Raw genomic sequence first — 22,064 nt, forward strand, 5'->3', positions numbered from 1 at the left:
GAAAGACTTGGAATCGGTCAGCAGGGGGTCCAACTTCGACTACCACTGGGAGCTGAGCTGAGTTCTTGGTCCGAGTTCTTGGTGAACAACCGAGTCGATGATGTTGCCAATATTGGAGATATGTACTCTGGATCTGCTCAACAGGGTGGGAGCGGCTGGACCTAGGATGTTGTAGTGACCTACTTATAGGTCGTTGAAGAGAATCAGGCCGTTTTGGTTGCGTCGACTGTTGCCCCAGGCTTGGTGTTTTGCGTTGAGGTCACCCGCAATGATGAACTGCCCCTGCCTCCAAGTCCGTTTGATGATGTCGCTTCTTAGGTTCGTTGCCGACCCGTCCCTTACGTTGACTTGCTTGGGACAGTAGGCTGCGATGATGGTAACGGGACCGAATCCAGTGGTTACTTCCAATCCCACGGCCTCGATGACTTTTAGGTAGAAGATAACAGTTTATTTCGAACCGAAGAGCGATAGCCACACCTTCTCCAGAAGAATATGCTCGATCCAGCCGTACGGATCGGAAATCGGGAAGGAAGATGTTCACCTCAGGTTTGAGATGCGACTCCGTGATGATAGCAATGTCTATTTTGTGTACTTTGAGGAAGTCGACAAGCTTGTAATTCTTGGTCCTGATGGAGCGAGCGTTCCAGTTAGCAATCTTGATGATTTCACGGTCCATACTTGGAAGCGATCATCACCGCAGATTGCAGTTGTTCAGCTCTACTTTTGCAAGTGCGAAAAGTGTTGATAGATTCCACGACCAGTGAAACGTATTGCTCCATGGTGAGCATGGGTTCGTTGTCAGTTGTGCTAGTTGCAGCTTGGGAGAAAATCATTGCGGACGAGTTCCCTAGGAAACCTGGTGGGGGTGAACGGCTGCCGGATCTAGTTGCTTCAGCATACGTAGAGGTAGCTGTGACTGGTTTGGTGGTTGGATTCAGCGGTAGCGGGGCTAGCGAAGGTATGGGGTGCCGGGAGCCAATGGCAGGGAACTCCTTTGTGTTGTTTGGGGGCATCTTTCGGCGACCTGGTTGATTGTTGGTGGAGGCCCGCTTACGAATCTCGATGAACTCCACGCGTTTCGGGCACGTTCTACTGGTTGCTTTGTGGGCAGCCCCACAGTTGGCGCACACCAGCGGTCCCCGTCAGCTAGCAGGCATCCGGGGTGTGCGTTTGGCTACACTTGATGCAACGGTAGGCCATATGGAAATTTTTAGTCCCGTGTCCAAACAGCAGGTAGTTAGAGCATTGGGTGACGTCACGATGCACTGGTTTGTAGCGCTCCTAGGATACGATGATGTAAAAAAGTGCTCTAATGGACTACAGGTCCGCCAGGCACGTTGAATTTTTCTCCAGGTTTACGAGATATAATTGATCACGGTACTTCCGAGTTCTGTTGTGCCGCTTTATCTTGTGGATCTGGATTGGTTTGAGTCCATTTGCCTTCAGTTCCTCCAACACGGTGTCAACTTCCATGTCAGGAAGACCGCGGAGAACAACCTTGAGGGGTTTTTCTGCTTCGATGTCATGGGAGAAATATTCCACCTCGTGTTTCTGCAGTATCACTTGCCCCGCCTTGTAATGTTTCAACGACGGAACCATCAGTTTGTATCCCTCAATGCACATGTGGATGGTGCATTTCAGTCCTTTGTCGATATAAAACACAATTGTTTCACGTAGTCCTTCCGGGAAGCCTTTCAAATAGAAAGGCGGGATTTTCTACTTCTTCACTACTTTGGGATCCGTAGCGTTTTCCAGGACAGCGAATCTGTTGTTGGCCAAAAGCTTTTTAGCCGCGGGATCAGGTGTATTGTCAGGCCGAGACCGTTTCCCCGTACTGGAACTTGTTTTTGATTTACCCATATTAGGGTTCACCGTAGCGTACTGCTCAACAAGCTAGCAGAGAATCGATGGGCCGAAATGTTCCGATGGTACCTTTTATATCAAGGTTTCGTCAGTTAGTTGGAAACAGGGAGGAGTTAAGAAGAGAAGAGAATAGCAAGGGAAGTATAAAAGCATCGAATACAGAAAGTAACAACAACAACAACAACAACAAATCGTTTATAAAGTCAGATCGGTTGTATCCGTTAGTGTCGGTTGTGCGTGGGAAGTGAGGTAGGGATTGGCTGTTCGGTGTAATTTAGACAATCGATGTTATTTACCAATTTTTCAATAGTGTATCTCAAACAACAGGTTGTTTTTGTTACATAAATTTAACCGTAAAAGAATTTCTGATCGATTGATGCCGGAACCTCGATAACGTGATTACACGCAAAAGTTGAAGTCTTGTACAATCATTGTGTCTTCCCGATTCGCACAAATGTTGCACAGAAAGCGCACAATAAATGTGTGAAACGCATAACGCAACAGTTGTACTGCGATGCGAATACATTGACATAAATTGAAATCAGAATATGTATCAAATACCGACACTTTATTTCTCACATCGAGTGTATGAGTAACTGTTCTTTCTCTCTTGCTCGTAGATTTTCCATGTACGTGCGACGAGACTAGATACGTCACATAAAATTTGCAGGTTGCTCTTTCGCTTCTTTTTTTGGTTCGGGTTGCGACGCGCAAGACGATGTCTCGTCGCTTTACGAAATGAGCGAGACACCCGTGCTGTACATACTAGATGTCAGTGTTGTTAGTCTCACTCATACTGTCGATGCGTGCTTGCTGCTACTTAGGGGAAAGCGTGTGTGCAAAAGACTTGAGAAGCGTAGCATATGTCTCGTTCTCAAACAGAAAGGAGGAGATAGGTTTTGCTTCTCGCTCGCTTTGCGAAGCTGCTTGATACCAGCTGAAACTGTTTAGGTGTAGTAGTTTGGAGGTGACAAATACATTAAAAAAAACGCTAGAGCATTAATTGCGTCACGCCCAACACGCAATAATTGTACTGGTTCCAAACCACATCAACAATTGCGCTAAAAGCGCATAATTTTGTACTGGTTTCGCACCATCCAACTTTTGCATGTATAAATTACTGAAATATGAGCGCTCAAAACCTGACCACTTTTCCCTGGTTGAATTACTAGATTTTCAAAATCAGGTACCTAACTTCCAGATAGACGTAGTCCTACGTCAAAAGTATTTTTTTTGCTGATTCTCCAGTGTCAGAAGGCAAACACACGTAAATTAAGTTGTTTTATTACAGAAGCTATGATAGATTCACTTGTTTGTACCTTTTGCTAAGCGGATTTGATAGTAAACAACTAACAGATGGTTATAGCTTCGCGTGGATGTAACCATAATATGTCGAAAGAAACTTAAGCAGCAGAACACTTAACAATCCCCGGGGAATGCGGCGGATGCTCTAGGGGAAGTCGAGCAAGGTTGTTCTGTCCGGAAACTAGCAAAAATGTTCAGGATTCTGGCAAGTACTAGTGCTGGGACTTTTAACGGGATATATTCGTGATCCGGGTATCCGGATTTTTTTTCTGTCTTCTCAGGCTCGTTCAAATACAACGTAACACAAAACATGGCTTTTTCCGCAAACCCCCACCCCCTCGTTACTATCTATGTTAATAAGTTTGATTAAACTATGTTCGGATACGGATACTTTCGGATAATATCCGGATATCCTGTTGATTTGGTTTTTTTATTCTTGTAGCATATCCGAGGCTGGATATCCGGATAGTCCCAGCACCAACCAGAACTTTTTGGAGCTCCAAGCTATTTTTACGTCATGAGTAAAAACTAGTTACTCTAAGCAAGAAGAATAAAATTCTTCGAAGGGAGAGGTAAAATGACAAATGTTGGACATATTAATCGGTGAGTAATAAATGGCGGGACTACATTCATGTCACGTTTTCCGCCACATGCACTAGAGACAAACGGCTATGTGTTGTTTTGTTCTCCTTTTTGTGATTGTTATTCATACTCAGTGTGTTTTCGTTTGTTTACGATGAAGGTCGCGGAATAGAGCTTACCCCGGGAGCGCATCTTCTAGATGCTTGGATGGCATCTAAAATCACAGGCGGTAATGCACCTTTTTCCGGCCACAAGAGAACTACGTTTGTTAACATGGTTGCTCGGTTCTACGATGGAGGGATAATGGTGTAGCGGAAAATGCACCGCCAAGCGGACAAAATTGGAAGCTGCCGCCATGAACAACATTGGCGCCAGCCCCAGCTGGCCAAGAAGTTCGGCTCGTCGCTGGGTACAATGGTCAGAATCCTGATGGCAGGGGTCGTGAAACAAGCGAGCATCCAGACCGAAGAACACGGAGAAGCAACTGAAGGAAATCCCGAGGATGTGCCAAAAACTGCAGCGTACGCGACAAAGACAGCAAGAAAACGTACCCCAGACGTAATCATTCATGTCGTCTTGGACGATACTATGCCCGTATCGATGGTGCCGGGAATCTTGAGAAAGAAGGAAGATGAATTTTTTCACCTCAAATGCACATTTTATTGGACTTGTGAAAATGCAATAAAAAATAGAATTTTAAGGAAAAAAATCACAGGAGGGTTGTGTGCAAAGCCACGACCGCAAGATGAAGTAGAATACTTTTACAAGAAAGATAACCTGGCTGCTTGCATGTCAGTCATTTTTTCTAGTACATAAACGTTGACTAATCAGATCAATCGAATTTTGCGCTTCAACAAGGATTGACCATTTTTAATAATATAGTAAGTTGCTTGTCATGATTGGGGCGTAACAATTTTGAAATTTTGGTTATGCGAAAAATTAATTTTTATACAGATAATTAAAATTTTTCGGATGCCGTGCTGATGGAAAACATAATTTAGTACGTTCTGAGACACGGAGATAAAGTAAAATTTATAACTTTTACAAATTTAAAGATGTAAAATAACTCAAGAGAAAATATTAACTCTTCAATCATCCGGTTTTTAATTTCATCCTGAAAAGGACAATTTGTTGTTCGATTCACTATCGGATAAGACACCGATCACATCTTGGCGTTATCACGGACAGTGCGAATAAAGTATTTCTTGTGATAAAATAAACAGTGAAAATCTGATTTAACACTCAAAACTAGACGGCTCATGTGTTGTCAAAATGAGTCAATTTTTCATTGAATGCATTTACTAGTGCCCGCTATCGCACAGTGCCTCACTGCATCAGCTGCTATGGATGCTGATACCCGCTGCAACTGCTACGCTATCCATAACCATGCCACAGTTGTGGCTGTATATCGCTGGTATCCACTGCACTGCTGCTGCTAAGGGAGGACTGCTGTTGTCGCTGTCTAGAACTACTATGAGCGGCTTCGGTTGAAACAGGCTCTTATATAGGCCAAATAGTATAGTTTAAATTGCAAGGTATATGATTCTGTCGACCGTGCTTGGGAAGCAGTCATGTAACGACCAATCAGAGGTCGAATTTTTCGTTTTTGCAAAGCTTAACTATTTTCAATAGTTCAATAGTTTGAATAATAAAATTACAATTAGCTTCATTTGGGAAGAATCTTAGAAGATTTTCCAATCTATTGCTGCAAGAACGAAGGAAATCCATCGAATGCTAACCGATTTATTCGCATTTGAAATTGGACATATTTTTCACTTTTTTCGGTTTTAGATTTTAATTTCACATCGCTATGCAGCCGAACTTTCTGAGAGAAGTATTCTACTTCAAAAAGCATTTTGCGGTTCAAAATCTTCTGCTGATTACAACTTTTGAGTTGCCATAACATTGGGGGAATTAAGATACACGGACAACATGCACTGTGGAAGCTATTTCACATTCAGTAAATTCGACGGGTGCGACAGATTGCTTGCTTGCGTTGACAAAAATTATTAACTTTCAATGACTTGTTTATTTGCCTTGAAAAAGGCATTTTGATTTCCAAAATTGGATTTCCTGATGGCAATCTTCATGTTGCCTCAACAGTGGGGGAATAATGGCAGTCTGGCGACACACGATGAGAAGAACCGCGCTGCTCCTGAGACGTGATGACCAACCACAGGGCAAGTGGTTTGTTTAATTTGAAGGCAACCACAGGCGCAACCCGCTGCTATGGTCTGTTACTGCTGAGTGCCGATATCTGCTGTTACTGCTGTCAACGTTGTGGACGGTCCATCCAGTTCACCTTCCGACTAATGAATATAGCTAGTTTTCCCAGAAACACTCTTTTATAGCCGAAGGGTGCTACGTAATAGGCCACGCCTTTCAGTTCAGGTTTACCATTTCTTTATGTTCTTTAGACGAATTATTCCACAATTCGCATTTGATTTTTGTATCCAGCGAACAAACACCGATGGTGCTCTCACACACGCAACGGTTTTAACCCGTATCTTATTGCGGTTTGTAACATCAAGCGATTTCGTTTGCTCGCTGTTGCGTGTTGCATCATGTTGCAACTTGGCAGCTGAGAGACGACGAAATTCTGTTTATGCTGATTGATTGAATCGACTTCATATTAGCTCTGCATAGTCGAACTAACTGTCTTTATGAATGCGGTCTAACAGGGCAGTTTGTTATTCAAGGTTGGTTATGCTGATCGCAGCCTTTGCGCTGCCCCTACAGTGGGGGGTTTACTAAATAAAGTAAAAGTAAAAATTAGACAACTACAACAAAATTTGATTGCGTCCCGCACAGAATGTCTGCTTGTGTTGATGCCAGAAAATTATTAACCTTCAATTATTTGTTTATTTGCCTTAAAAAAAGCATTTTGCGGTACAAAATCGAATACTGATTACAACTTTTGAGCTGCCCTAACATTGGGGGAATCAAGATACACGGACAACATGCACTGTGGAAGATATTTTATATTCAGTGAATTGGACGGGTGCGACAGATTTAAATTGCTAGGATGCAACACAGAATGCTTGCTTGCGTTGACAAAAATTATTAACCTTCAATGACTTGTTTATTTGCCTTGAAAAAGGCATTTTGATTTCCAAAATTGGATTTCCTGATGGCAATCATCATGCTGCCCCAACACGGGGGGAATAATGGCAGTCTGGCGACACACGCTGAGAAAAACCGCGCTGCTCCTGAGACGTGGTGACCAACCACAGGGCTAGTGCTGCTGCTAAGGAAGGACGACTGCTGTTGTCGCTGTCTAGAACTATTGTGAGCGGCTCCGGCTGAAACAGGCTCTTATATAGGCCAAATAGCATGTTTTCAATTGCAAGGTATATGATCCTGTCGACCGTGCTTGGGAAGCAAGCATATAACGACCAATCAGAGGTCGAATTTTTCGTTTTGACAAGGCATAACTATATTCAATAGTACAATAGTGTGAATAATAAAATTACAATTATCTTATTTTAGGGAGAATCTTAGAAGATTTTCCAATCTATTGCTGCAAGAACGAAGGAAATCCATCGAATACTAACCGATTTATTAGCATTTGAAATTGGACATATTTTTCACTTTTTTCGGTTTTAGATTTTCATTTCACATCCCTATGTAGCCGAACTTCCTGAGAGAAGTATTCTACTTCAAAACTGTATATTGTTGGTTTTGGTTTTTGAGGAAATAGAACCAATTCTGATTTAGACGCATTAGAAGGAATTCTTGGTGCTTATTCAACAACAACGATACGCTTGTGATGTTTCAAATAAATGTTTGAACAAAAAAAAAAACACTACAGACACAATGGTGCTTTTGACGTTGGACTAACGTCTATATCGAAGTTAGGCACCTGAATTTGAAAATCTAGTAATTCAACCGGGGAAAACCAGGGAAAAGTGGTCAGGTTTTGAGCGCTGATATATCAGTCATTTCTTTTCAGAATTTCGAGGTTTTGGCATCAACCGATCAGAAATTCTTTTACGGTTGAATTTATGTAACAAAAATAACCTCTTGTTCGAGATACACTATTGAAAAATTGATAAATCACATCGATTGTCTAAATCATACCGAGCAACCAATCACCACCTCTCTTCACAAGCACAGTCGACACTAACGGATACAACCGATCTGACTTTGTAAACAGTCTCACAGCTTTCAACCAATAACGAGCTCGCTTTCGGTAGCTGCAACAGGTGTTTCAACACCGTTTTAAAATGCTTCTTTTATCATTACCACTGAACAGATTCTAAACACCAATGGCTTGATTGATAGGGGAAATATTGCGCAAGATTTTTATATAATAATTTAAATATGTTTTCGATACTAAACTAGTTAAAAGTTGTGTTAAATGTCGTGCACATTCAACCAATCACAAGTTCGCTTCTTGTTTGCTCGCGGATGGATTTTTGCTTTGGGCTATATAATAGCCTGTGTCGTCTCATAGCAGTCATCAGTTAACAAGTGAAAGGCCACCAGGCCGGTCTTGTATAATCAGCAGCGGTGGCTGATTCCAGCGGCGTGAAATAATTCCACGCGCAACGTCGCTTTTTCCGTTCTCACTTCACTGATCAGTGATGGAAACGAAACGACTATGATGCAATCGTCGTAAATTCTTCACTTGTGCACTTCACAAAGTGTACAGGCCGCGACTAAACTTGAATCCTCTCAACCCATAATGAAATGATGATATGGTGCATAGGTTTCTAGGAGAAAACAAACACATGACTAGACTACATCGGCTCTGAGAAGCATGTGTGTGAATAACTATAGCGGGTGTTTATCGAAGTTTATTATTGTCATTGAAAATATTAAAACGTCTTAACGAACACAGTTGTGAATTTGATTTTACAGCAGCGATTTTAACTTCTTCAGCCAGTCTTTATTCATCGAGTCTTTTGAGTATCATAAGTTATTGGTAAAAAGAGTTGCAAGTTTTCTCAATGAGCATTCATTAAATTTTCATTTTTGTTTCTCGGTGCGCGGTTTTGATTTTGTTTCTCGCACACAGAGAAAGAAACAAACTTGTCGCTATCGTGAAAAATAACAAAACAATTAGAAATGCTCTAAATCACAACTGAAGAAGTTAAGATATTTTCCTGTCACTCGCCCAAACCTTGATAACAACTACCGAAAAACGTGTGATTGAGCTCTTGCTATATTGAGTTATTGAACCAAACGTTTTTTTTTTCAAATACATGAAGTTATATGCTGGGCTGGAACAAACCTAGCATGAGTTTTATCCATTAAATGTCAAACAATTTTCAAATTTAAAATTTTCGGTTGAATCGTTCTGGGCTCCAATTTCAGATAGTTTCGTAAAGTTTGCTTTTTGCTTAGATAGGAAAATTTTACCAATTCGCTCAATTAAATGATTGTCTTGGTAGTGCAGCAAACAAAGGGTTGATTCGAATATGTATGAAATGACAGCGATTAAATAAAAGATATCCATTCTTTTAGTATATATTATTATTTATAACGTTTTAACGTCTCAGCATCCAGAAATGCACTGTTAGATAAAATTGCAGCAAATACTAGAGCTGCAATTCTCTCTATTATTTGTTTTAATGGAATAAAAGAATACCGTAGTCCAACGTCATGCGGTCGTGTCTTGAATACCACCCTCCTACTTTTTTTGTAAGATTTGGACCACTGCGACCATGTGACCGATGTGATACACAATGGTGTTTATTACGGGCGTCACTTCACGGTGAAATAAGAATGAAGTGAATAAAGTCCTATTACGGCACTCACGTAAGTGAGAAAAACGTCACAAAGGTGCTTATTACGGGAGTCACTTCACGGTGAAATATATTTCACTCTCACGCTGACTTCACTTTTTTAGACCTATTCCCGATTCCACCTCAAGTGAGGTGACAAAAACCACCTCCGTGGAGTGAGATTGACAGTGAAATTGAAGACTGAATGACAGTGAAATTGAGAATAGGACAAGTGAAATAAGATTGTTTCCCAGCTCAAAAATCCTCAAGTCCCAGAAAGTCGTTTTTTTTTCTAGATAACTCCAGATCTCGACGTGTTTTGTATTTCTAAGACATTCGGCATCAAAAAAATGTTTTTTTTCGGTATCGAACATTTCCTGAACTAGTTTGCATTTTTTCATCGGGCAAAAAAATGAAAATTTTATCGCTTTAAGGCACGGATCAAATTCTGATTCGTTTCGTTACTGAAGAATAAATCCAATATTTACCATTAGATCACAAATCAATCAACTTTAAGACTTATGGCATCTTCGTGGAATCATTTCACCGTTCAAAATGGTCGTGAAATAATTCCACGCGAAACGTCGCTTTTTCCGTTCAACAACATTTTTTTCGATGCCGAATGTCTTAGAAATGCAGAACACGTCAAGATCTGGTGTTATCTGAAAAAAACAAGAAAAAACGACTTTCTGGGACTTAGACATTTTTGAGCTGGGAAACAATCTCATTTCACTTGTCCTATTCTCAATTTTACTTCACTGTCAATCTCACTCCACGGAGGTGATTTTTGTTACTTCACTTGAGGCGGAATCGGGAATAGGTCTAAAAATGTACGACGATTGCATCATAGTCGTTTCGCAACGACACAAGTCCCAGAAAGTCGTTTTTTATCGTTTTTTTAGATCAGTGCGTCTTGAACTGTCCTACAGATCAGACGTTTTTTCGGTTGCTTGTGGACTGGTCTTTGACTGCCTATAGCTTCAAAGTTTGTGTTTTGTCAGTGTGTCTTTTAAAGATTACCTGAAAGTTATTTCCCATCAGTCTTTCTCAAGACTACCTACTTTTGAATTTAACATTTGTTTTAACTTTTTTCGTATCACCTGAAATGGCTGGACGGAAAAAGAAACCTTGCATCGCTGCGGGGAGGAAAAGAGAGGCATCTCTTTCTGACACATCGAGTGTCTGTAGTGACAATCCTTTTGATATTTTGCCTGAGCAAGAAGCTGGTGAAATGGAAGTTATTAATAACGAAACTATACAAAATATAAAATCTTTAAAAAAGGAGAAAGTTCCACCTATTGTGGTAACTATTTCTTCTGAATTTAATATATTCAAAAAGGAACTTTCAACGTTTGTTTCTGACGTTAAAGTTACCTATCAAATTGGCCGTAGAGGTGAATGCCGCTTATTAGCCGACTCAGTAAAGGGTCGTGATCGTCTTGTTCAGTATTTAACTGACAAGATGTACAAATTTTTTACATATGACACCAAGAACACCAAGCCGTTCAAGGTTGTCTTGAAAGGTCTCACCAACGATCAAACCGTTGATGAGATCAAACTTACTTTAACAGAATTACTTGGCATAGCCCCTACCCAAGTAATTCTAATGAAACAAAAATCACGAGGCGAAAACAGTCAGAGAACTGGAATTTCCCTTGTTAATTATTTAATTCATTTTAACCGCAATGAGGTTAACAACTTAAAATTTTTTGAAAGAGCACATGCTTTGTATAATGTGCGTGTAAAGTGGGAAATTTATAGGAAGTATGGCGGAGGTGAAAAGCATATCACCCAATGCCGTACTTGCCAACGTTATGGCCATGGTTCCAAATTCTGTAACATGGACCAAAAATGTCTTAATTGTGGAGACTCTTCTCACAAAAAGGACACATGTCCTGTGAAAGAGAGTAAAAATTTTCGCTGTGCGAATTGTAACGGCAACCATATGTCAAATTTTTATCAATGCCCAGTCCGTTTAGCAATTGTTAAGGCAAGGCAAGGTAAACAAAATTCAATTTCTCAATTAAAACCAACTTCAAAACAAAATTCTCCAAGCGTACCAGTGACGCATAGTTTACCTACTCCTTTGCATACCCGTTTAACTTATGCACAGGTTACAGGTAGTTCGAACATTATACCGCCTAGTGTTGGTAGTTCGAAAATTACCGTTAATATGGGTAAGCAAAACAGGCTAGAAAATAATTGTACACCTATCACTCCAGCTAATATTGCTGCCGAAAATATTTTTTCTAATGTCAACTGCCTGGGGCCTATTACGGCAGGTAAACTTTCTTTTTTGCAACAGGCAATGTTCGATCTTATGAACGCCATGTTGCAGGCAAAATCAATGTTTGAAGCCATTCAAATAGGCACAAATTTTACTATTAAAATTGTTTCTAATTTAAAATTTAGCAATGATTTAAAATAAAACAATTAAAATATTAAATTGGAATGCTCGCTCATTGAAGGCCAATGAGAATGAGCTTTTTAACTTTTTAACAGTAAATAAAGTGCATATTGCAATTATTACTGAAACATTTTTGAAACCTAACATAAAATTAAAATATGATCCCAATTACGTGGTTCATAGATATGATAGGATTCAGGGTTCCGGCGGTGGAGTTGCAATTGTTATTCATCGCCGAATCAAACATCGTGCTCTTCCCCATCTTGAGACGAAAGTTATTGAAACTTTGGGAATTGAAGTTCAAACTGAACTTGGGATTTTATTTATTGCCGCAGCATATTTACCATTTCAATGCACACGCGAGCTCAAAAATTATTTTAAAGGTGATTTACAAAAACTCACCAGAAATCGTTCGAAATTTTTCATAATCGGCGATTTTAACGCTAAACATCGTTCATGGAATAATTCTCAAAGTAATTCCAATGGCAAAATTTTATTCAACGATTGTTCTTCAGGATACTATTCTATTTTGTCTCCGAATAGTCCTACATGCTTTTCTTCTGTAAGAAACCCTTCAACAATTGATTTGGTGCTTACAGATCAAAGTCATGTATGTAGTGATTTGATCACACATGCTGACTTTGATTCTGATCATCTTCCAATAACTTTTCTTTATCACATGAATCAGTTTTAAACCCTATGAGCTCTGTTTTTAATTATACAAGGCTAATTGGGAAAGATACAAAACTCATATTGAGAGAAATTTCAATAATGAGCTTGATTTGCAAAACGAAGTGAATATTGATTCCACTTTGGACGCATTCAAATGTGCAATTGTTGATGCCAGGAATTATTCTGTTCCAAAGGCTCAAGTGAAATTTGATTCACCAATAATTGACGAAAATCTTCAACTTCTAATTCGTTTGAAAAATGTCCGCAGACGTCAATATCAACGTTCTCGTGACCCTGTTTTTAAAACTATTTATAAAGATTTACAGAAAGAGATTAAACATAGATTTACTCTTCTGAGAAATCAAAATTTTGAGACTCAAGTTGAAAAATTGAAACCATATTCAAAACCATTTTGGAAGCTGTCGAAGATTCTTAAGAAACCTTCAAAGCCTATTCCAGTTTTAAAAAATGGTGAACGTTTTCTTGTATCCAATGAACAAAAGGCTCAAAGACTTGCTCAGCAGTTTGAGAGTGTTCATAACTCAAATTTGAATTTTGTGAGTCCAATTGAAAATGAAGGCACACGTCAATTTGATTTAATTTCTTCCCAGAATTTTTTACCTGCAGAAATAATTGAAACTAACTTGAATGAGATTAAATCAATTATTAAAAAATTCAAAAATATGAAAGCACCTGGTGACGATGGAATCTTTAATATACTAATCAAACATCTCCCTGAGAGCACAATGGAATTTTTAGTAAAAATTTTCAATTGCTGCTTCAAAATTGCAAATTTTCCCAAATTATGGAAAAATGCAAAAATTACTCCCATTTTAAAACCGGATAAGAACCCAGCTGAAGTTTCAAGTTATCGACCAATCAGTTTGCTTTCTTCAATAAGTAAACTGTTTGAGAGAATTATTCTTAACAGAATGATGTCACACATCAACGAAATTCAATTTTTGCAAATGAACAGTTTGGATTTCGCCATGGGCATTCCACAACTCATCAATTGCTCAGAGTTACTAATATGATACGAGCTAACAAATCTGAAGGTTATTCCACTGGAGCTGCTCTTTTAGACATAGAAAAAGCATTCGACAGTGTTTGGCATAAAGGTTTGATTGCGAAATTGCAAACTTTTAATTTTCCAATTTTCCTAATCAAAATTTTAAAAAATTATCTTACTGATCGAACTCTGCAGGTTGTCTATCAGAATTCAAAATCTGATAGATTTCCTGTCAGAGCAGGTGTACCTCAAGGTTCAGTCTTGGGTCCAGTCCTGTACAACATATTCACTTCAGATCTTCCTGATTTGCCTCCAGGATGCACAAAGTCATTGTTCTGCGATGGCACAAGCATTTCCGTAAAAGGAAAAAGTCTTCGTGTCATATGCAGTCGATTGCAGAAAAGTTTAGATGTTTTTTCTTCCTACTTGCAAAAGTGGAAAATCTCTCCCAATGCTTCTAAAACTCAAATGATAATTTTTCCGCATAAGCCTAGGGCTTCTTTCCTCAAGCCAAACAATAATCACGTTGTCAAGATGAATGGGGTTATTTTAAGTTGGTCCGACAAGGTTAAGTACTTGGGACTAATTTATGATAAAAAACTTATTTTCAAAGAGCACATTGAGAGTATACAAGCCAAGTGCATCAAATATACGAGATGTTTATATCCTCTCATTAACAGAAATTCTAAACTTTGTTTAAAGAACAAACTTTTGATTTACAAACAAATTTTTAGACCAGCAATGCTTTATGCTGTACCGATCTGGTCAAGTTGCTGTTCAACAAGGAAGAAAACGCTTCAAAGGATTCAGAATAAAATTCTGAAAATGATTTTGAAGCGTCCTCCTTGGTTTGGTACACTCGAATTACATAGACTTACTGGTGTTGAACCATTAGAAGCTATGTCAAATAAAATTATTAACAATTTTCGACAAAAATCGTTGCAATCCTCAATTGCTACGATAAGCTCTCTTTATAGCCAATAAGTTAGCAATTAAGTTAGTTGTAAGTTTACTTCCCCTTTTCTGACAAGTAGGTTTAAATCCCTACGAATTATAAGTCCTAACTGCGAAAGCAAACAAATCCTAACAATTAAAATTACAAATTTCCAACAGTGTTGAGAAGTCACCATTTGTGATTGGACACACATACTCATTATTTACTAATATTTATCATAAATACTTAAGCTACTAACAAATCCCCCCATAAAAAAAAAAAAAAAAAATCGTTTCTTTAGATAACACCAGATCTTGACGTGTTCTGCATTTCTAAGACATTCAGCATCAAAAACTGTTTTATCCGGTATCGAAAATTTCCTGAACTAGTTTGCAATTTTTTTTTCATCGGGCAAAAATAAATGAAAATTTTACCGCTTTAGGGCACGGATCAAATTCGGATTCGTTTCGTTACTGAAGAATGAATCCAATTTTTACCATTAGATCACAAATCAATCAACTTTAAGACTTATGGCATCTTCGTGGAATCATTTCACCGTTCAAAATGGTCGTGAAATAATTCCACGCGAAACGTCGCTTTTTCCGTCCTCACTTCACTGATATGACACTCATAATAACCCAGATTTCGCGGCAGATGTCACTTTGCGACGTTTGTCTCACTTACGTGAGTCCCGTAATAGGATTTTGTTCAGTTCACTCTGATTTCATCGTGAGGTGGCTCCCGTAATAAGCACCACAGTACCCCTTTCCATACCAGCCTTCAATGCTCCAGATCAATAGCATCAATCCACGGTTTGCACACAGCGGGACACGAACTGCATTGGGTTTGTAGTTACCACCTAATCTTTTATGAAAAAAACCGGACTGCTCGATATCAAGCAAATAAATCCACAGCTAGCCAAGAAAGCGCTGTTTGTTATAATCTCGAACAACTCAGAACAAGCGCACAGTTGAGATAATAGTAATTTCATCGTTTCGACCATCTGTAACCCGGATCAATGATTTCTATTCATGATCAACAGATAAAACCGGCAAAATTCTGATTAAAACTATTGAAGGCGGGACGGATACGAGTTTGCCGAAGATAATAATTGACACTTGTAGTTGGCGTATGTTTTATAGCTTGTGAACAGCAATCGAAGATTAAACCAATTAGGGTATAAGAAGAAAAGCTATGGAACCATAGCACGGTGACGTCACGCATCGTAAACAAACATAAACAACGGTCCCACTTAAACAGATTCGATGACTATAAGTCTGTTTTCCTGCGAAGAATATTGCTGTCGCTAAACTTTGAGACTATAAACACTATGAATTTCTAATGTTTTGTGCTATTGGTTGTCGATTTTTCTAGCTTTTGAGCTCATTTTTATATCTCGACTTTTTTCAAAAAAATAATCATAAAAATATTTCAATATCAATGAACAAAGGCTAGTATCAAGGTAAATATAAAATAAAACTATAAATGAATGAGGAACAAACTAGAAAAACACTGCAGACATACACGAAGTCAACTGTGTAAAGGTTCGAGATGGCAATATCGTTAATAGGATTCGTTACACTTTAATTGGTTGGAAGATAATTAAAAAATAATAATTTAAGCATATGATGTTCGATTTTCTCAGTTATGTACGAGAGAACATGTTTTCAATTTTTCTCTTTCATTTAATATTACTACCTTCAGTTCAATTACATGTTCAATTCATATTCAATTTATTCGATGGTAGATTCTATTCTACATACACCATAACACACAAAAGTTTTACGGAACTTAAATAACAAATGTAAATAAATAGAACTTATACTGAGGCCGTCTGTTATTTAAAGACTTACCTGTAGCAGCAGTGCTCGCTTTATCCGGTTCGAGCGTTCTCGGTGGGCTGATGGGAATTTCATCGTCCAGCATATCGAATTCCATCAGAAGGCTTGCCGGAAATGTTTCGTCAGTCAGCTGTGTGTAGGAGGACATTCTGCAACCAATTCGTTTTCACTACTCAAGCCTAACAACCCAATGCACACCGTTCGATTAACCGCGCTCTTGTGATTAAGATGTGATAAAGCTCTAGCAGACTATTGTTTCCAAAACAATCAGTATTGGAGAATGCGTATCAACTGTGAACCTCGTCATGTCACGATAGAGATGTCAATTTTGGCAGTTGAGCAGTTTATCATAGAGTGGATGAACTTACTATCAAAATATTATTCAACATTGTGTGTGCTTCATGATCATGATTAATTTTAATTACTTCTGTAACATCACTTACTATAAATAAAAGTCTGAAATCAGTTTTGATTGGGTGGGTCACCTCTAGAATATATTGGGAACTCAGTATTCTCATACGGAAAACATTACCAGGCTTTGTGTATGGTAATCTATAACCGTTATGAAACAAAAAGCCAACGATTACTTTGGAAAGAATTTTGTGTAAACATCATTCCTCCATTGTTCATGAAGTGAGAATGCTATTTGCTATTGCTAGTAGAGCAAATCCACGAAAAATTAACAACCAATTTAATCGACCATTTTTTATTAGGCTAAAACTTTGCATAGAAGTTTCTATAGGCAAACAATTCCATTTTGTGCTATTGGGTTTATTTTTTGGAACACGACTGACATTTTGAGAAGCCATTGAAAAATGCTATTTTGGGAAGGTATTGATGATTACAAATATTTTCAGGGCAAAAAGAGTTTGTTTAATCGGTGTGACGTTTTCGGCAAAGTTGTAGATAATAATTTTGACCTCCAATTTTTCGAAGCGTCTTTTTCATTATTATAACAATAAACTGATCAATTGTTGCTTTATCGACTTTAGACTTGAGTTTCATTTTCTTACTGATTACCATTTTGTATTTTTGGCATTTTTAAACCGTCTGTTAGCACAAGGATACCTGAAACAAACCGCTTGAATATCTCACAGTTACATTGCACGGTTATTGAATGTTACATTCAACTAGTTATACTGGGTACAAACATGAAAGCGCACGCGAAGTCTCTAACAAGTTGTCCACTATTAACTAGAAGCGTTCGGACGAATCTGCTGATGGATAAGCTAAGTTGAATACAAAAAACCGGCCAAACTCCAAGTATTCAAAACTTGGAAAACTAATATGCGCATGAATCAATATTGAATACTTAGTTCTTTTACATAATTGCTAAACTTATCACAACTAGAAATTTATCGTTATGAATACATGTCGCGTCAACTTACACGACTTTGTTTATTGAACATTTAAATACGAAAGATCTGAATGCTATTATTTTCTGAATCCCTTTCAATTACTAGTCTATCCACCCAAGAGCCATCTTTTTTTACATCCTATTACGCTACCTTTGATCAGGATTCTTGTTGAAATCCAAAACTCGCGAGGTATGCGACTAAAATAAATTCCATATCGGAAGAAGTTACCCATCTGTCAGGCACGGAAAACCTGTTTATGATCATACAGGTAAAGCACACCATCATACGGTTTCAGCGATACTCTTCAATCAGCCGGGATCTGTCGTTTAGCCTTAGCCAATTCTCACACGCCGTCATTCAGTTAGTGACTTACATTCAACCAAGATCAACACACATCCGACTGTTGAGCAGGGATGAAGAAACTAGTACCGATAGTGGCACTCGTGCTTTTTACCGGCCGATTCGTGGATTCGCAGGTGTGTAGAGTGGTCAGAGCGGGCAGGTTTCGAGCCGAGCAATTATCTGCATCATAATATGCGGTGCTTCATAACTATTCAGTTCCGTAAGACAAATTGATAAGTCGTGAGATGAGATTGATAAAACGAGAAGTGTGTATACATTAGTGTATTATTGTGTATATGCATTAGGTTGTATTGGACGATTCGGACTAACAAAGTTCTGTAAAACTGTTCGTCATCTCGTCACAATCAATTACATATATAATTTCAAATTAATTGACAACTGCTATTGGTTTTTTTGCTCGATTCTCGACGACTCCCGTGAATCTCTGATTGATTTATGAATAATATGTGAAGGTAACAAGCCATTTCTGCGGGACGTGGTAATTAATTTTTTAATCATCAACTTGGACGTCTCTCTAGTACAAACATCAGTTATCAAAAAGTCATTGTCTTACAACTAGGGTGGTCGGTATTACCGACTTTTCAAAAAACCGGTATTTCGGTGTTCATAAAAATAAAAACCGGTATTTTCATCTTTTTCGGATTAATACAAACCCCTGGACTCGTGGTCTTTGAACCTAATTTTTCAACTACAAAATTTTTAAAATCATAGTTTGGGGAAGTAATGATGATTGTCCGCGAAAAAAAAACGCAAGTCATTCTCTCTGTACTACGGTTTTCTGTCGCGTCTTATGCAATAACCTGCCGAAGTAAGCCACTGCCGAAGACGTTACCTTCATAAATTTTGATTTGAAATTTAGTTTTTGCTTAGCTTAGCGTTACATCTATGTATGGACGTGTCGCTGCATGATTATGTTTTTGCATTTATGAGTACCTATGCTCCATGATCCAGATTTTTTGTAAGATTAGGACCTCTGCGACCATTGTTTTGATCTCTTGTGGTATACGATCCAGATACAACACTGGATAACAGTGTTTGAAAAACTCCAATGGATGAATCTTGTGATATGATTACGAAGAACATAATTTCGAAACTAATGTAATAACAAAACAAACATGCTGATTTTTTTTAAATTTTCTTTCACATCGCAAAACTTAGTTTCAAATTAGTGAATAACTTTAAAATTCGTAGAAAAACAATATTTGAAACTGTTGAGAAGAGTATATGAATGAAGCAAAAAAAAAAAAGAAATCACGACCAGACCAGAATTGACTTTTTACGAATCCAAATGATTCGTATAAATACTTCTTTATTCTGTTCGATGCTCTTTACACAGTTCGTCCAAATTATTTATTATTATAATTATTTTATCAACTTTAGCTCCTGATGGAGAAACGAAAAATGTGGCATATGAACAAGTTTGTAACTGAAATAGAAATAAATATTTGAAATGAGAGGTTGGTAAAGATTATAGAACAATATAGAAAATTATAGAAAAAGTAGAAACTTTTACACGAGTGAGGCCGGGTACATTCAGCTAGTTGCTAATAAAAGCCCGCTGCCGTACGGGCGACGAAGCTTTGATCATGCTACAACTATTTAAATTTCAGTTCTTTCATCCTGTAAACACTTTTTATCAACAAAAAATAAATTCTTAATCCAAATTTATATTCATTTATTTTTTTTTTTTAGTTTTACTTTTAAATAGCACAAAATGAATAATGACTTGCGTTTTTTCGCTGACATGATTGTGCCTTAAACTATGATTTTCATAATTTTTGGTTGCCTCTGTAAGTATGAGTGTGTAAAGAGAGTAGCTGTTCTACTTAAAAATTAAATGCTTTGCTTCATTGATATGAAGTTTTTTGACATATTATCGATACACACAAACACATCGTCTGAATCCGAGCAGAACAAACAAATTGATAACAAAATTTGTAAATTTGTGATTTGTAAAGCCTACCTAAGTGAGTAGCATTCATTAGCCTAACAATGATGTATGAATATTGTAACAAGTTTTTTTTCAGTTTAAAGAAAAATACCTAAAATACCGGTTTTTTCGCCTCTCCAATACCGGTATTTCGGTACTGAAAAAAATATCGGTTTTACCGGTTTTTGTTTTACCGGTAAACCACCCTACTTACAACCCGACTTTACTATGATGCGAGCAGAAGATATCTAAAGCAATGAAAATTTAAAAAAATGTTGCATGTTTTGCTTCGTAGGAATGCATTGGAAAATGTGTAAAGAAGGATGAGTGCCGATTAGCTGGCAGTTCAGACGTCTTTGTAGTCCCTATGCTACCAGTAACTCAAGCAGGCACACTTGATGGCGATTTTATCGACCTCAGGTAAGTTATTGTTAGTGTTTATATATAGGGAACCGGTATTTGAACATTTCGGTTTTTACTAGACTCGACGAAGGTTGCGATAGGTTGGAAACATGCTGCACAGAACAGGACGTTATTCCCAGTGCGATCAAAGAGCAATATTCGTTTGACAAATGTGGTGAAAGAAATCAGAACGGTATTGGTTACAGATTAACCGGACACAAAGTAGGGGTTGCGGAATACGGTAACAGTATTCACAATATCAACCAGTGTAAATAAATGAGTCATCGTATTCAATAACTGGTTTACAGGTGAATTTCCATGGACGTTGATGGTGTTGAAAACTCAAATGGTAGTGGACATAGACAAGGAAGTATACCTCTGTGGAGCATCATTGATCGCTCCGAACCTCGCGCTGACGGCTGCTCATTGTGTGGTGAATTTTAAAAACGAAAAATATTTGGTTCGGGCAGGAGAATGGGATACAAATACCGATAGAGAATTGTATGCTACGCAGGTGAGTGTTTATAGAACATCATGAATCTATAATATTTTGTTATTCCTTTTCTAGACACGTGAAACATCTGAAATAATCATCCACGAAAATTATAACAAGCATCACCACAACAACATTGCTCTGCTTAGGTTTGACAAGCCGTTCACTGCGAATAAAAATGTGCAAACCATTTGTCTACCACCGGCCGGTACAAACTTCGATGGCCAGGAATGCTTCACCGGCGCATGGGGTAAAGACAAATTTAAGCAAGGTAAACTGCAGAATATTCTTCGCCGGGTAGAAGTACCGGTTGTTCCCCACGGGCCCTGTCAAAGCGCATTTCAGTCCACACGGCTGGGATCGGGATTCAAACTGCATGATAGCTATACCTGCGCAGGAGGAGAAGAAAATGTGGACGTTTGTACGGGAGACGGAGGTGCTCCACTAGCTTGCGCGATTCCTGAAGACAGTGGCCGATACTACCAAGTAGGGATTGTAGCCTGGGGTATCGGGTGCGGCCAAAAAGGGATCCCAGGAGCTTACACAGATGTCGTTAAATTTGTTCCGTGGATTCGGAATAAGATGACTGCTTTGGGTATTGATGCGAAAACGTCAACTTTCCCATGAGGCACAATCTCATAAATTGATAGGTGTAAAGATAAAGTATTTATTGAAAAACATTCTCATTACTAAAATATCACTTCGCATATGCTAAAAAAACCGGTTTCACCAGTTTGCCTTGTTATTCGTGATTGACGATTGATTCGGATGACGCAGATACGTTTTGCTGGTTATTAGTGTCAGATACAGATTTCACGTTAAATTCCAAATCGGTTGCTTGTTTAACACGGTGATGGAATCGTGGAAGGAATCGCAAACACGATCCGGAGGATTCCCACTCACGATTCTTATTCAAGAATCCTAGAGCCATATACAGGGCATTCCTGAAGATTTTTTTTCAGGAATCCTTTTCAAGGACGCTCACGAATCCAATGTGAGAAATCCTAGAAAACCTATGCGAATCGTATGTGTTCGTCCGGGATGCCACTCAATGACAGTTTCTCCGGCTATAAAAATGACAGTTATTTCGAAATTTTGTTCAATATGCAGTAATACTGCGTCGGTATAAGCAAAAACCAACCAATTCATATTGTTTAATGAATAATTCAAAAGACG

The 22,064-nt window shown here is 38.4% G+C and overlaps 2 protein-coding genes across 2 annotated transcripts in view; one reads left to right on the forward strand and one right to left on the reverse strand.

The window, feature by feature from the left end:
- The window catches only part of LOC129721000 (uncharacterized), a 29,608-nt gene extending 13,007 nt beyond the window's left edge, over positions 1–16,601 (reverse strand). Inside the window, exon 1 of the mRNA XM_055673018.1 lies at positions 16,355–16,601. Within this exon, the coding sequence (XP_055528993.1) occupies positions 16,355–16,490 (136 nt within the window). The 5' untranslated portion in view covers positions 16,491–16,601. The remainder of the gene's footprint in view (positions 1–16,354) is intronic.
- A 1,435-nt stretch (positions 16,602–18,036) lies between these two features.
- On the forward strand, positions 18,037–21,566 carry LOC129721001 (phenoloxidase-activating factor 2-like). The gene is made up of 5 exons (XM_055673019.1): positions 18,037–18,176; positions 20,289–20,413; positions 20,476–20,636; positions 20,704–20,909; positions 20,964–21,566. Exons 1-5 carry the CDS (start codon positions 18,114–18,116, stop codon positions 21,513–21,515), a joined length of 1,107 nt encoding a protein of 368 aa, XP_055528994.1. The 5' UTR covers positions 18,037–18,113; the 3' UTR covers positions 21,516–21,566.
- Positions 21,567–22,064: the final 498 nt, after the last annotated feature.

The sequence above is a fragment of the Wyeomyia smithii genome, chromosome 2 (genome assembly GCF_029784165.1).
Source record: "Wyeomyia smithii strain HCP4-BCI-WySm-NY-G18 chromosome 2, ASM2978416v1, whole genome shotgun sequence".
NCBI lineage: Eukaryota > Metazoa > Arthropoda > Insecta > Diptera > Culicidae > Wyeomyia > Wyeomyia smithii.

Excerpts from the sequence above, each read along its gene's own strand:
- LOC129721001 (XM_055673019.1), top strand. The coding sequence starts at position 18,114 with ATGAAGAAACTAGTACCGATAGTGGCACTCGTGCTTTTTACCGGCCGA. Across the intron at positions 18,177-20,288 it reads GCCGATTCGTGGATTCGCAG|GAATGCATTGGAAAATGTGT; the intron begins GTGTGTAGAGTG and ends TTTGCTTCGTAG. Across the intron at positions 20,414-20,475 it reads GGCGATTTTATCGACCTCAG|ACTCGACGAAGGTTGCGATA; the intron begins GTAAGTTATTGT and ends GGTTTTTACTAG.